Raw genomic sequence first — 16417 nt, forward strand, 5'->3', positions numbered from 1 at the left:
AAGTACAAGCATGGAGCAGGGAGGTATGGAAACAAGTTTTCTCCCCCTTACCCCAACCCTTGCCTGGCTTTGGCAAGCAGGTCCGTGTGCATTCCAGACTCATTTGGGATGGCTCAGAGGGTTTGCGATGGGATGTGAAACACTTTGCTGATAACTTTGGTTCACATGGGAGTGTGTTGTCTACTTCATGAAGGCTGCAAGCACAGTAATGAGGCAGCTTGGGCAAAAAAGAGACTGCATTTCCTTACTGAGTTCCTCACTGCTTGAGGTTTGATGACAGTTGGCAAACAAGGTTGGACACAAAGTGCATTTCATACCAGACCACCTGCACTTAGGTGATCTGATGGTCCTGGCTGGCTGGGCCAGTCTCAGGTGTCTCAGCACCCTGAGAAGACTCTCAGGGGTGCAGGTTTTCTCTAATTCTTTTCTCAGGCTCATCTCCTTGTCTCCTGTTGCAGTGCTGGGGGTGGATGGGGTTCCCAAGTTTTTGTACGTTGGCCCTGTCCGTTGGAGACAGACACGGACATGTTCCCTGTCCCACAGCTCCATGGCTGGTACACCCCTCCACTCACACCTTACGTCCCATCTTTGTATGGAAAGCATGTTCACAACATGGTCCAGTGAGGAGAATGGATCTTAAAAATAAATAAGAAAAAAATCCCACGTAATCACGGCATTCTGCTTTAGGGGAGAATGCCGATAGCCATCCTCTATGTGATATCTCGGACTGTGCAAGCTCTGTCTTGACTCAGAGTAAAACCTGGGGACAAAATAACAGGCAAACCTTTACATTAGTCCTACCCACATAATTTTTCTCTTATAGATTTCTTGTCCTGATGAGTTGTTCTGGCTTATACCAACTAATACATTTTAGGAAAGAAAAAAAAAAAGAACAGGAAACAAAAAACCACCACACGCTTCAAATCTGTAGGCTTTCACATTTCCTCCCCCCAAGGATATTTGCCTTAGCATAGTCAGGAAGGGATTGAATTCATGTATCTCAAACATACCAGGCTGAGATTGTAGGATATTGTGAGGTGCTCATCCACCTCCCTGTGCCCTTTGAACTTGGATCCTTGGTATCCAGTGAGTTATTTCTTTAAGAACATGAGCTGAAAGGGTCATCCTCTCTTGGACCTTCTCTCTGTGGAAAACTCCTCTAATACCATGCAAGTAATACTACAATAAGAAATACCCAAAAGGCCCCATAACCATCCAGAGCACATTGTCCAGCACAGCTTCCCCCTACTTGAAAACAGTGGCACAGCCAGAAAGGTGGGGGACAGGTCAGAAGAAGGACGGATGGATTCTGTGCAGTGTTCAGGAGCTTCTGGACAGTAGTCAGGTAGCTCGGTGGGTCGTCATGCCATGTCTGGTAGATACTGAGGCTAAAGGGGCTATTTAAACTCACATGGTTGAGGGAGAGAGAATTGCACTGACGGCTTATATCTTCCAAAACCTGGTATTTGAAATGCTGGAATGAATTGCTTTGTGGAGGTTCCTGTCCCCTCCAGTGAGATGGATCAGCTTAGACCGGTCACTTCGCTTTGAAGTGTCTGAAGCAGCTGTGAACCCTGTTGTTGTGTTGGTCTGGCACAGCTCAGTTGTTGCTGCCGTCTGACATAGAGGCCAGAGGAGATGCTTGGGAGGTGACCTCACTTCAGTTCTTGCTTGTGGTGTTCTCCTTGACCTAAGTGAAACGGCTGGTTTAGACTTGAAGAAAATCAAGCTTTTTGTAAAATACATAAATTATTGTTTTCTTTATATATTTAGGGCAAGCCTGCTAGGGAAAGTGTGCAAAGACTTCAAAGATGGTATGGAACCGAGTGACTGAGCCTGCATGATGGCACTGCATTGGATCCGAAAGCAGAGAGCTGTGCCAGCATGGCACCAGTCCCAAACTGATAACCTCAGGTCTATCTCGTGCTGACCCTGTTGAGGACTCTGCATTGCACCCCAAGCCACTTCAGAGAAGGATTTCCAGCGTGTGATGTTTGGGTGCCTCCGGAATAGCTCCATGCCCTCACCAGGAGGGATGCTCAGGAGGGAAGAGACATGAGGGCAGTTTGTTATATTGAGGGACAGTAAGAAAATAGGCTGTGGAAGTATGTCTGTCTTTCAGACTGAGATGCTCCAAGTATCATATTGCACTGCAGATCTCAAACACACCCCAGGGAAACACAAGTCTGTGCTCCATTACCCTGACATCAGTCTAGAATAACCCCCTCAACTTTTGGCCCCTCGTTGTTCTAGTTTCCCTCTGGCTACAGTGTGGCCTTTCTCCAGAGCATATTCTGCGAGTGCTCACGGGTGAGAGGTGATTACGTGCAAGGAAAGAATGAAGGAGAGCCATAGGGGGATTGCTGGACATTCAAAGTGCTGCACATTTTGGCCTTTTATGTTTTATTGTGTTGCTTCCCATGACCATCTGAAAGTGGCTGTGAGTCAGTTCCTCACAACCGCAGAGAATAACAACATCAAACAAGAGAGGGAAAATGATTTCTCCATCTGCCTTGGCGAAGGGTGGTATGATGTAAGGAGGCAATGATGAAAGCCTGCTTTAGAAGACCGTTGCACGTGGCTTGTACAAAGTATTTTTTAAGCCACGCTTTGTGCTCAGATACTCCTGCCAAACAGGGGAGGAGGAAAGTTTGTTCCCTGCGTCCATTCCCAACTCTTCTTCCCAGCATTTGGCATAAAGTTGGAATTTTGAAGTGCAAAACAGTGTCCTACAGCAGAGCAAAAGCCAGAATCCTGGGGTGACAGACTTTTCTGAAAGGTGGGGTGCGGAGCTCCTGGCTTTGGCTGCGCACTGGATGCTCTGCTCTATGGCAATGACCCTTGGCGTAGCATCTACAGACCTAGCAGGGGTGGTCTCTGAGGCTGCTGAGTTTCTGTGGGTGCCCGTTCACACACCCATGAGCTTGTTTCTCATCGCATCTGTTGCCCATAGCATTTCGGTGCTGCTACTACCCAAGAGTTGCCCAAGGGCACCATTTGTTCTGTGCTGGACCTTCTCTTTGGGAAGCCCACCTGCAGCTCTTGGTTTGAACTAGGCTCAGGAAGCTTTTGTTGTATCTGGTCTATCTGAGGTGTGGGTAGGGATGCATTTGGGATGCTCCTGATACATACACTTGCATGTCTTATTCTCTGGTATGGAGTATGGCTCATGTTGTTTTATGCTAAATGGGAGAGGTGTGGGGACACTGGGGTCCTTCCAGCCATTCACAGAAAATTCCCCTGATGGATCCCCATAAGCATCAAATTTGTTCATGTTATCAGTAAAACCTAAAGTCAAAATTCTGGGCAGTCCTAACAATCATACTCATTGCGAGATGCTGCATATCACACACCTAACCTGTTACCTGGTGTCATTCTTTATACTCTGATAAGACACTTCACATTCAAAGGATACTCAGACTGGAGGAAACTTGTAGATACATCTAGATCTAACTTGCAAAAGCAAACTCTGTACACAAATCCAACATTTGCTCCTCATCAGGGTGCACTCAAGATCCTGATTCAAGGCAATTTCTACCACCAGGGTGAGATTTCAGGAAGAAAGAGGAGCAATCCTCTGGCAGCAATAGCAGCCTCAATCACGAGAAAGGGTGAAAGAGCCTCCAGTTTTTAAAGGATAACATTCATTAGCAAAGAATGGCTGGGTGCAGGGATAAGAGCAGCTACGGTGCTGGAGGAGGAGTGGAATGGAATGAAAAATTTGGAAGGTTTATCCAAAAAACTGGTTCCCCATCATGGGTCTGGGACGTCTGCCATGGCAGGAAATTGTAATGGGGGTGTCATGTTGTTCCCCCAGTAAATTCATGCTGTTATCCAGAGACTGTTGGGTTAGAGTCTAATGCTATAATAGAGAAATTAGAAAATTCGGATAAAATTCATTGCCTGAACTGCTTGATGTAGCTCATTACTGCAGCCTCCTCTCGATACATTCATCATTCAGTTTCTAAGATACTGAGTTTGACCATTTTCAGAATAAGAGAAACGGAGGCAGCAAGCAAAGGAACCGGTAAGTGTTTGATCCAACGGTGAACGTGCAGCTTTCAGCATTTGCATTTTGCCTTCGCTAATTCTCACAAAGCCTGACTTGCACAAACCCTCCGGTGCTGCCAAGGGGCTTGAAAATCAGCATCGAGAGAGGAGCAACAGCGACTGTGCCTCCTGATTGCAAAGCAGCCCGAGGTCTAAATGGCAACAAAATGTTATGCATAACGTCTGATTCTCTGTGTGGAGAATGTAAAGAACTGAGACCTCCCGACACAGTTTACATTGGCCCTTTTTATGACTAATTGTGCAGAAAATAGCTCTGCTTGCAGTGTGCATGGAAACAGTTCAGGTTTCTGCTGTGTGTCAGCTAATGGGCTAGCAAGGCTTTTTTAGCACAACTTCAAAGGCTCTGGCGATGGAGGTCCTTTGTGAGGGAATTATCTCCTGCTCCTTTGTACCCCTTTATCCTTCTAAGCCACGGAACAAAGAATTGCAAAATGAAGAGACAAAGTAATTTGTAGTAGATCTCTAGACTTAGATAAAGTATATAACATTTGCTTAAAAACATTTTTTCTCCTTCTGTCGTCTAAACAGACGACAGAACAAGTTCATTTAACTTTGGAGGGACACAACCTTGTCCTTAGGTATGGTATTGATAGTGTCACCTAAACGTCTGAAATGGTAAAGGAGAGATTTGGTTTCTGTGGTCAATTAGAAAAGACGTGGCTGTGACTGTTAGAGTTGGCTGAGAAGTGTATTTCTCTCCGCCTCGGGATATTCCACTAAGAAAGGAAGAAAATGCATATTTTTAGCAGCGTGTGTGCATGCACATACTTTAAGGAAATCATGTATTTTTCACCTTTTAGTGAAAATAAAAAGTGGTTTATTCTTCCAGTGAAAAATGGAACCTTGGGGAGATAAGGAAATGTATTGCATGTATCTGCTTTGTGTAGTCCAAAGCATGGTTCTTAATTAGAAAAAAACCCAACACCAACAGGGATGGAAGATGTATGATTAATGTTAGCGACTATGCCGTGTAATGTATTCCTCCAGTGCCTCCAGATCCTCTGTTTCAAACAAACAAGACACGAGTGAAAGGAAAACAATCTTGGCCTCATCAAATGTAATGGAGCATCTCTGCACACAAGCCAGCCCACTGCATTTGTGTTCGGACTCCAGAATTAGTCTGGGTTTAGCGCTGGGTCTTGTCCGCAAGCAAATCCCATGAGTATCTGCTTATCCTTAGAGGGCAGGAGGGTTGTGTCCACACCTTTCCTGATCAGCTGGAGTCAGTAACCAAGAGGGAATTTTAGGTATAAATACATAACATCCTGTGACCAGTTAACAATATTTTGCTCCAGTATTTTACTTTAAAGTACATTGAACAGTTTAACTGGTATCATCTTGAGTTTCTTATGCGCAAATATGCAATGGACTGATGTTTCAGCATTTTGTTTGTAAGAAGGGCTTTTTTTTGGTCAGTTTAAACTGTTAGCAGACACTGTCCCTATCTAGGATATCTTTTGTCTGCTTTCTCTCCTCTTCCCATACTTGCATGGATTTCCCAGGGCAGTTGGTGCTCTGACCCCTTGGCTCCAGTTTTCATCAGCTGTCAAGGTAAATTTGGTTAACACAGGAATAGTTTTTAATAATGGAATAGTTTGTTCAGGTTTAGACTCAAGAGGGGATAGTGATGGAGAAATAAGAGCATTCCTCTGTTCTCGCTGATCTCTCTGTCTCTACATGCACTAACTTTTCAATTGTTACACTTTCTTGATTTATTTTTAAGAAAATTTCTAAGCCAGGCGGAGAGATTTTTTTAAAGTTCTTAGCAGAAACACACATGTGCACGTATATATCTGGAGTTCATTTATACATACATACACATATATAAAAACTAAATTTATGTTATAAAATAATCTGGTAATTATTACATATTCTGTTTGCACATATGGGCAGCCAGAGGCAGGGATTTGATATTTTTCACTGATTTAATTCATGCTGAGTTTAATTGTCTGTAATATACAGGTTAAATTGTTTTTCATTACATACTAAAAGTGTGAAGTTGTTGTCAGTATCTAACAAGTCAATGCTTATCTCCAGTTGTGTGGGACCCAGGAAAGATACTTTATGTAAGAAATTTCCCGTATAAAATCTTTTCCTGGGTTTTAAAGCTAGGAAGGGTAATTATGATGGAATCAGAAGCAGGAGGCAACCAAGACATTTGTCCCAGGAGTTCTTTAACCATGGAAGTACAGCAATGACATAATGGTGTTTTCATGCTTCACTCTACTGACCTGCACTGGACCTCCCGAGTGCCGCCTTTTCCTCAAACCTTCCTGTTCCACGTATCTCTGATGCTGAGGAACTGCTCTCCATGGGATACCATGGAGCACTGTTGGGATGGTGTCTGTGCTGGGTGGGAAGGCTGCTGGTTCGAGAATGCACATCTTCATTTTCTCCATCGCTGAGGTAAAGCATGATTCCAGCTACTTGTTCTGTGCATAACAAGGTAACGAGTTGGCCACAACAGCAGAGAAGTTTAGGCTAGTAGAAGTCAGGGCTGGTTGGTATGAAAGTCCTGCAGCCAGATGTATTAACAGGGCAAGCTGGTGGTGAGATGGATGGAGATTTACCCAGATGTACGTGGGTTAATGTGAACAGCAAAGTTGGTGCTGAGATGGATGGTGATTTACCCAGATGTACGTGGGTTAATGCAAACAGCAAAGTTGGTGCTGAGATGGATGGAGATTTACCCAGATGTACGTGGGTTAATGCAAACAGCAAAGTCTATAGTGGACTCTAAAGGCGAAGCTTTGCAAAGACCTGCTCATGCCACTTCCTAGCGGTTGTTAAAGGTTTAGGCTCTGTTGATATATGTGCAATGGAGAATTATTAGGGGGTCAGCTTCAAGTTGTTTTTTCACTCTGATTTGTTTGTTTTATTTTCTCTTGGTTGAACCAGAGCATTGAAAATATTTTACTATGTGTTAAATTGTGGATTTAAAATGAAATAATAATGTTCACATTGAAGTTTGTGCTGAAGATTTTCATTTATTCTGGGATTTGGAATTTGGTGGGATTTTTTTTTTTAATGGAAACTGGTATCCCTTGGTGTTAGGAAAGGCAAAATTAAAGGAATAAGCCTCGAGCTTGGAGTTGAGGGTGGGGAAATTTGTGATATTGAAATTTGGTCCTTGGTCTCAGAAGGCGCCCTGGAGACATCCATTCCCCGCACAAGTGGGTTTAACCTTGGCAGGAACCACCTATTCCTCGTAATTCCAGCTCAAATCCAACTCAAACCCCTGGATAGCTGGAGGACAGCTCGAGAGAAGGGGTATGGCAGAGAGCGAACAGCTCAGGGCGACCTACCCTGCGGAAACACACATCTCTCCATGCTTACGTTTCTCTGCCATCCCGCACGGCAGGTCTCTAGTCCAACAAGCATCGTGGTCTCCACACAGAGGGCAAGAATGGAAAGTCCAGGAGGTATCACCTTTTGGTCTTCACCCATCACTTGATGGGACTCATGGGCTTTGCTGGGGAGCTGATGTTGCTGACAGTTCTGAGAGTTTGTGGGTTACAAATCAGGGCTGTTGCACAGTTGCATTTTTTCTGGGTTTGAAGCGGTTAAAATGTAGTTATTTTGTACTGCCATGATGTCAAAGATTTTGCTGGATTCAGGACAATTGTTTACATTAAGCAATCTGTTGGCATTTAAGACTCCGGTTCAGGGAAAGCAGAGCATTGTACCGCAGACTCAGAAACATCTTTGACACCTTTGACTTTGGTTCCTCAATGTCACTTTGCCAATGACAGAATGGGGACCTTTGTTTGCCTTGGCCACTGCATAAAAAACCAGGATATGATCAAATCTAGTTAATCACTCACAAATGTCTCATTTCTTGAATCTCTGAGGGTGTGTAACACATTTTTGGGACGGCTCTTTGCTCGCTTGGCTTTTGTTGTAAGTAAGTTAGTCAGGGGAAAATCAAATTTTGAGTTTTCTTAAAAGGAAGTGGAGGAACCCTGGAACGCACTAGAGCTCTGCAAATGTACGTTTAATCATTTAAAGAAATGTCTTTTGGCTAAAAGCTCTTAACAGTGCTTGCAAGTTGCACTAAAAGCCATACGACTACATCATTCCCACAACTGATGTGAATTAGCGCCCTTGTTGGCAGGGTGAGCAGAGAGATGCCGGCTCAGTGAATACTAGGGACTGAATTACTCTCAAATTCATACCGACTTTGTGCAGTATGGGTGAAGTGTCCCGGGGTGACTCTACTGGTGGTCACGCCAGCTCCTTAGAGGGTAGCAGGCATGGAGGGAGACTCAGGCATGTCCTGCCTGCCTTGTTTTTCTCTGCAAAGTGTTTGGCTCTGCTGTGGAGCCGGGCGGTTACGGACATCTCCTGCACAGTCACGGAATCCCAGAATGTCAGGGGTTGGAAGGGACCTGGAAAGCTCATCCAGTGCAATCCCCCCATGGAGCAGGAACACCCAGATGAGGTTACACAGGAAGGTGTCCAGGCGGGTTGGAATGTCTGCACAGAAGGAGACTCCACAACCTCCCTGGGCAGCCTGGGCCAGGCTCTGCCACCCTCACCAGGAACAAGTTTCTTCCCAAATTTAAGTGGAACCTCTTGTGTTCCAATTTGAACCCATTGCCCCTTGTCCTGTCACTGGTTGTCACCAGAAGAGCCTGGCTCCATCCTCCTGACACTCACCCTTTCCATATTGATCCCCATGAATGAGTCCCCTCAGCGTCCTCTTGTCCAGCTCCAGAGCCCCAGCTCCCTCAGCCTTTCCTCACACGGGAGATGCTCCACTCCCTTCAGCATCTTGGTGGCTGCGCTGGACTCTCTCCAGAAGTTCCCTGTCCTGCTGGAACTGAGGGGCCACAACTGGACACAAGATTCCAGGTGTGGTCTCCCCAGGGCAGAGCAGAGGGGCAGGAGAACCTCTCTGACCTACTGACCACCCCCTTCTAACCCACCCCAGGTACCATTGGCTTCCTGGCCACAAGGGCCCAGTGCTGGCTCATGGTCACCCTGCTGTCCCCAGGACTCTCAGGTCCCTTTCCCCTACACTGCTCTCTAACAAGTCATTCCCTAATTTTTACTGGAACCTGGGGTTTTTCCTGCCCATATTCAAGACTCTACACTTGCCCTCACACCGTGCTTAAGGCAAGCACACACTCCCCAAGCAGCAGCAAACCTGAGGAGCACGTTTTCACACGCGCCATGCGATGGAACTCCCTGCCACAAGATGTCACAGGGCAAAAAGTAGCCAGGGGCAGAGGCTTGAGCGCATTCGTGGTGAATTTTTCTATTCAGAGCTGGCAGTGAGATGTGATGACCTGGGTGTAAATGGGGGTCACCCAGCCGTGCAGAGCTGGAAGCTAATGGGTATAATGGGAGACCATTGTTCTGTGCTTTCCTGGTGTTATTCATGTATACGTTTATGTACTTTTAATACTTATCATGGGACACAGTTGGAGACAGGTTACTGGGCTATGTGGGTTTTAATAAACCTCTTCAGTGGAGTTCTTGCCTCCTTACTTTATATGTCTAACCCATCTTAAAATCAATGTCAAACTCTGACAATACGTTGAAAGCTTTGGAGGGATTACACTGCTTTATTGAGTCTGTACCCAAAGCCCTTTGAGGGCCCCTATTGACTCCAGTGGGATTTGGTTCAGACCTCAAGTGTATAGGACTCCCTTAAGTAAACTCTTTCAAGGCCCATATATGCTGCAGGACTGATTGGGCTCTTTGTTACTACTGTGAATAGGAATGCGACCTTTACACCTTCAGCAAAGAGCCCTGATTTACAGAACTAAATCTTCAGGTTTTGGGAGAGATAATGTTACCATCCCAGCTCCTCCCTACCCTGGTGTGCAGGTGGCTGAGCGGTCAATGAAGCAATTCTGGCATCACTGCTGGTTCAGGTAGATGAGCACTGAGCGTGTGGTACAGCAGCTTCAGGGCTGCTTTGTAAGCAGATGTCCATGAACACCAGTGGGCAGGGCGGACATCTGGGGGTCTAAGTTGTTCCAGTTAATAGAATCATTTTGGTTGGAAAAGTCCTCTAGGACCATGAGTAAAGCCCTAGTGATGTTCTTTTCGCCACCACAGAGTCATCTAGATATCTGTGCTAGGAGTTCATTTAGTCCATGCACATACTAAATATGGCCACATTGGAAGACTAGACTAGCAATTCCTCTAGAATTTCTTTTATCCACCCAGTCCCTTGGCCATGTGAGGGGAGGGAGGGTGAATAAGGTGAAAGAATGCCGTATTGGGCTGTGCGCCGTCTCTTCCCCTGGCCATTGCCAAAGGCTGCAGTGGGCAACGTGGTGAATAGTTGAGTCTGTATTCCAGCAATTGTACAACATGCTTTTCTTCCTTTTGGAGCTGGCCAAGCTTCTGGTAACCTTGCCTCCCAAACCTGTCATTCCAACAGGAGAAACTCGAGCGAGTGAGAGGAGCCGTTTAAATGACAGTGCTATTTTCTACCTGTATTTTAGGTCACTTCCTGGGTAACAACACTGTGATTGATGTACTGAGACAAGCAGGATTTGAAGTGGAGCACACCCCTCCCGGACAACCAATTGGAAAGTAAGCAGCTGCCCACAGATTATTAATCACCTTCTCTCCTTTCCTTTTCTCTCTCTCTCTTTTTCTGTGACTGAGCAAAATTAATGCTTTAGTAGAGGAGGTGGGTAAGGGAGTGAGGAACCTCTCTTGCCCATGCAACTTCCAGAGAAAAGTGGATTGTAAAGCATCTGTAGTGTGAGTTTGGAAACACATGGAGCTTCTGTGGCTATTTTATTTTCTTTTTCATTTATGGACATTACTCATATCATAGCTGCTTAACTGTACTGGATGAGGAGCTACCACGGTTTATTTCTGTTTTCAAGAAACATCTCATTATGCTCATTTTCCCCCATAGCTGTTGTATCTCTTTCTCTCCATGGGGTATTAGTTGCCTCTCCATTGCAGGGCAGTAGACTGCCACCAGCTTCGTTTTCCAGGCCTCTCTGTCAGGCTGCTCTTCTTCAGTTGTGATTTCAGATTTGCCTGGAGGACCAGATTTAACGTAGCAGATGCACCTTGGAAAGCGTGTTGAGTAGGTAAAATGCAATTTGATATTCCCTGAGCTTCTCCGTTCATCTGATCAAGTGAAGCAGGCAAGAAGGATTGATTGCCACGCTCTTGGCAATCTTCATTAGTATAAGACAAAACATGGCACAAAACTGTCCTCAAGTGGGGAAACAGACTTTCTCCCCTGGACTTTCCTCTTTTCCTGGCAATTTAGATGAGGTCTCTGTCTGAAGATATCATAGACATGAAAGCTGGAAGGTCTGGTGAGACACCATCTAGCTTTGGGAAGTTAACCTTTCCCCTGCTTTCTGCAGATAAAAGTTGGCTGAGATGGCTCTGTGGTGGGATTGTTATCCTCGTTAGGAGAACGTGTTAGTGGCATGCTCCTGTCCCTGGTGGGCAGACATGACACGGTCCAAATATGAGCTGAGTTTCAATATGCAGGATTAATCACAGGGCAAGTGTAGACCATGTCTGAAAAAGCTATGTTTAATATAGTGGAAAAATCTGGCTGATCTAACCTTGTTTGTGAAATACCCACAATGATTCATACAGAATATAATATGGCTCAACTGTACATAAGTGTCTTTGACAGAGCATTTGTCCTAAATGCTTCTTGGAAGATGTTGAGCAATAAAAGCGCAGTCTTAAATAACAATGGGGAAAAGAGGAAGAAAAAGCTATCAAGCACAAGGAAGAGCGTATCTTCAGAGGTGCTTTAAGAAGCACTTTGGCAGAGGGAGAAAAGTCAACATGGCACAGCAAGAGCATTAAACACTGTAACTGGCAGGGCTGGAAATTTCAGCTAAAATCAACAAAAATGTCTGTGTCTAAAAGTATGGCAAAACAGGAGAATGAAGCAGACAATACCAAACCAGCTGAAGTATACCCTTCTTAGGTTTCTGACAAATAAACTTGCCTTCCAGGGAAGCCGGCACTTTCCTCAGCAATTTTCATTTAGTTGAAAGTATCGTCTTCCCATGAAAAGTATTTTAACTGGAAATTCTTAGGCTATTAATTTATTGGCTGTTTGCAAGCCCTTGAGAAGAAAGAAAGATACAGTAGTGCGAGAGAAGTCCAAGAATAGTCTCTGCTCTTTATGGTCTTGAGATAAGTCCATACACATCATCACGGACTTGAAATAATGTGGTGGGGCAGGAAACTTGAAACAAAGCCACAGCCTAGTGTTGACTTACTTGCAACATGGGGCACCTCTTTGTATGCATCCCCCCACCTTAGCAGCAGTGTCTCTTGTTCGTGGTGTCTTCTCTAAAATTATCGGTCCATGGGGAAAATGCACTTGGAACGATGCATGTGTCCTGAGCTGAATTACCCTACACTCGGTAGCTTCTATTCCCAGCTCCAGACCAGTGCGTTGGGCAGGTTGGTTCCTTTCTGGACTAGTACTCCAATTCCAATGGTGTCTGTCCAGAACACTGAATGTACAAAACTGTATTAAGTGCTATACTGATGTGCATGAGTACTGGATTGAGTTGAGAGAGAGCGGATTGTTGTATTCCTTAAAGATTAGATGTTCTGCTGATGGATGTGTTCCTGTGGTCTTATGATCCAGGCAGATTGGACGGTTTGGGATGAGAATACAGAAAGAAAAAGAAATGGCATGACAAAGAGATCCCGAGTTGCTACTTAGCTGCATTATTCAAGGTGCAGAAATGGTAGAAGACTATAGAAAGTTTCTATAGTCTATATATATACTATAGTCTATATATTACATATACCAAGTTTTAATAAAGATAATTTAAATACATTGACAGGAAACAGCTTGCTTTAGAAAATAAAAACAAGAAAATAGAGACTCGAGACCTGCACATCAGAGGTGGTGTTTTCATTGTCCTGTTTTCACTGTCAGCCCCATTGTCCTGGGGCTGTAGCCAGCACAAGTGTTTGGGGCTCCCCCTTAAAAAGGAGGAGGCTGCTGCAAATATTTTTCTCTCTCTTTTTTTGCGAATAGCCTGTATTTTAACATTTCTGGCTGGGCCGCAAAAAAAGGTCTAATCAAACACAGTTATGATAAAAGTCGACAGCATATTCAGAAAGCACCGCCAGTTAATTGTTGTGGCATTGGGGTTATGTTGCTGTAATTGAGAGTCTTAAGGAACCTTGCATTTTTTCTGCCCATCTTTTTTTGCTCTTCTCTTTCCTTTTCAAAAGGTGAAATAAACCCATTTGAAAACAGCTAGAAAGGCCCAGAAGAGAAACCATTTTTTGGCGTAGTAGCTATGCCTAGGCACAGGTATACATAGAATAAACAAGTAGAAGCTCAACAAATGGTGAGCTGCTTGCAAGCAGGAGTTGTTTTATAGATTGTAGAGATGCAGGTGTGCTCATCTTGATTCTTTTGGAGCCATGCATGAAATAAGTATTTCTCTCTTACGCTGAAACTGAAAAGAGACGTTTCTGCTTTTCTTCCAAGTGAATTCTATAAGGGAATCAAGCCCACTACATCGCGTTCTGGCACTCACCGACAACTGAAACATTGCATTGTGTTGAGGGAAGATCAGCTGGACTGTAATGTGGAGATTGGGGGTGGACAGCACATGGAAACAATGCGAGGGCTGGAGAAAACTGAAGCAGCTGTATGCTTATGTTCTGGCCAGGGAAGTTCAGAAGAGGATCGTTGTGGATGGGTTGTGCCCAGTAGGAACATTTGGGGGTATGTCACATTGAAACCGAGGGTTGTTTTGGCTGAGTAAGAATGACTTCTGGACAGTAAGTTGCAGGACAGTCTTTCTCAGGTTAAGTCAGAATGCTCATTATTTGAAACAATGAAAGTAATTTCAGCAAAACACACATGCTACATCCTACTTGCTACCAATGCTGACTGGCCAAAAAAGCAAATACTGTTTTTATTTAATATCTCTCTTCCTAGATAGTATGATTATTATGATTGAAATGATTAGTCTGAGCTTTATTGTTCAATAATAATGAAGCAGTGGTATCATAAATAGGTGGGGTAGTCTGGTATAGATGTTTCAGTTCTGCCATCCATTTCAGTTTCAGAAAGGACAAGATAATATCTTCTTAGAAAATAACTAGTACTGTCCCTGTGTATCAGAAAAGCCTTGGGAAGAGCGAAACAGGACAAAGCCAAAGCTGTTTATGCTTTCAGTTACATACAGACTGGGTAAAGCCAGAGGATTGTTGGCTTCCTCTGTCCGAAATGCAGAGCATGGGTTGTGAAATGGCTGCTCTTTGAGTCAACCCAAACAAACACCTAGAGTCTCACATTTCTGTTGTCTACTGACAAGCACAATATTGAGCCAAGTTCTACCTTTCTTAAGGGGAAAAAATAAAGTGAGAGCTTGGCAGCTAGAAAAGATAGCCAAGCCATGGAGGGCTTTGGTGGCTCTGCAATCGATGAACTGGCAGTGAAAAGCTCATGTACATTACATTTAGCTGGTGTGGAGCTATTTGGGAGCTCTCACCAACTGGATTTCTGAAACCCCTTGGCTGCTGTTGATGTGCCTGGTGGCCCATTGCTGACCTTCCTGAGCCGCTTCCAGAAGCCCACCAGCCGACTATTGAAAATACCTTCTTTAAAGCTCAGTCCATTTCTATAAAAGAAATCGCCTTGTACTCAGCATGTAGAACAGTGCCATAAACACTGGAGAACTTATCCTCATGTTGGCTTCATTTGTTTATTTTGTTGCCTAAAGGAAAGCATCCCAAATCTGTTTGCCTGGCAACCTTTAACAGCATTCGTATTTGCTGTCCTTGTTTAGTTGGCTGTCCTCCTTGTACCCAAATGAAGGCACTGGAAAATGAATGGCTGAATCAGTATCTCATTGCTTTGCGCTGAGATAAGAAGATAAAATAAGATAAGAAAAGCAATTTTTATGTTGTTTTTTTTTTATTTTATTTTATTTTTTGCTTTATTTGGTGGGGCTTCTGCCAGTTGGCCATTCCTGCCCCGTCTGTCTTCAGAAAGCAGAGCTGCATGGGGTGGGGAGGAGGAGGAGATGGGAGAAAGTTTCCCCCAGATGGATTCCAGTGACTTGAACAGATAAAGGGCCACAGCTGCTTCACATTTAATTGGAAACAGCCAAATTGCAAGATCAATCCCGGAAGCACCTGTGTCCATGATGACTCTATTGTTACTGGGTTCTCAGGACCGCCAAGCCCTGGCGTTCCGCACACCGTACCCTCGGCCAGAAAAACACACTCATTTCCATCAGACTGCTCTTTCCGATATTATACTCAATGCTGCCTTCTTTCAGAATGGGAGAAAGCAGGACAAGCTTTTATTTTTGCCCATCTAAGAGTTGATTGTAAACTCTCAGAGCTCTGCTGTGGAAATTAATTACCCTTCCTCCTTACGTTTGAACTCCCTGGCCCAGTCAAAGCAACGTGGTTCTGCTGTTGTAACTTATTTCTTTCCTTCTTTTTGAAGCACAGAGGCTGATCCTTCAGCTTTTCCTATAGCATCCTGCAGGTGTGACCCTGGCTTCCCTCCTCAGCTCTGTCTCACGGTGGAACTTTCTTTGCTGTGAATGCTTTTGGGATGGAAGCACAACCCAACCACACAGTTGTGCAGCCTTTGTGCTCCATCAGAATCCATAACCTTCAAGAGCTGGTATGCAGAGATGGGAAAATGTTTGAGGTCCAGAGAAGAGCAACAAGACTGGTGAAGGGACTTGAGCACAAGCCCTATGGGGAGAGGCTGAGGGAGCTGGGCTTGTTTAGTCTGGAGAAGAGGAGGCTTAGAGGTGAGCTCAGCACTCTCTAGAACTACCTGAAGGGAAGTTCTAGCCAGGTGGGGATTGGTCTCTTCTCCCAGGCAGTCAGCAATAGGACAAGGGGCCATGGGCTTCAACTCTGCCAGGGGAAATTTAGGCTGGATATTGGAAAGCAATTCTTTGCAGAGAGTGGTCAGGCATTGGAATGGCTGCCCAGGGAGGTGCTGGACTCACCGGCCCTGGAGGTTTTTAAACTGAGATTGGACATGGCACTTAGTGCCATGATCTAGTCAATGGACTGGAGTTGGACCAAGGGTTGGACTCGATGAGGTCTTTTCCAACCCAGTCGATTCTGTGAATCCCAGCAGCCCAAAATTGGTAAAAGCTGACATTTCAATAGGTTACATCCCAGAAACTTAATGGCATTGGAACCATCAGGAGTCTCCCAGCAGTTGCCGTGTTCCTTGCAATGCCCAGGCAACTTGGGCTTTTTGGTCCCAGGGCAGACGGGGTTACTTTGCTGTGCTTAGTAGTTAGTGTTCTGGATGTGTTTGGGAGAACATGAAACTTATAGTGAAATAAGTAAAATATTATTTAGAAAAAAGTTTTAA

The 16417-nt window shown here is 44.7% G+C and overlaps 1 protein-coding gene across 1 annotated transcript in view; it reads left to right on the forward strand.

Moving 5' to 3' along the window:
* Positions 1-16417, forward strand: part of TRABD2B (TraB domain containing 2B) — a 284203-nt gene that overhangs the window by 226177 nt on the left and 41609 nt on the right. The window contains exon 5 of the mRNA XM_065071440.1: positions 10533-10623. Within this exon, the coding sequence (XP_064927512.1) occupies positions 10533-10623 (91 nt within the window). The remainder of the gene's footprint in view (positions 1-10532; positions 10624-16417) is intronic.

The sequence above is a fragment of the Columba livia genome, chromosome 8, assembly GCF_036013475.1.
Source record: "Columba livia isolate bColLiv1 breed racing homer chromosome 8, bColLiv1.pat.W.v2, whole genome shotgun sequence".
In the NCBI taxonomy this organism is placed as follows: Eukaryota; Metazoa; Chordata; class Aves; order Columbiformes; family Columbidae; genus Columba; species Columba livia.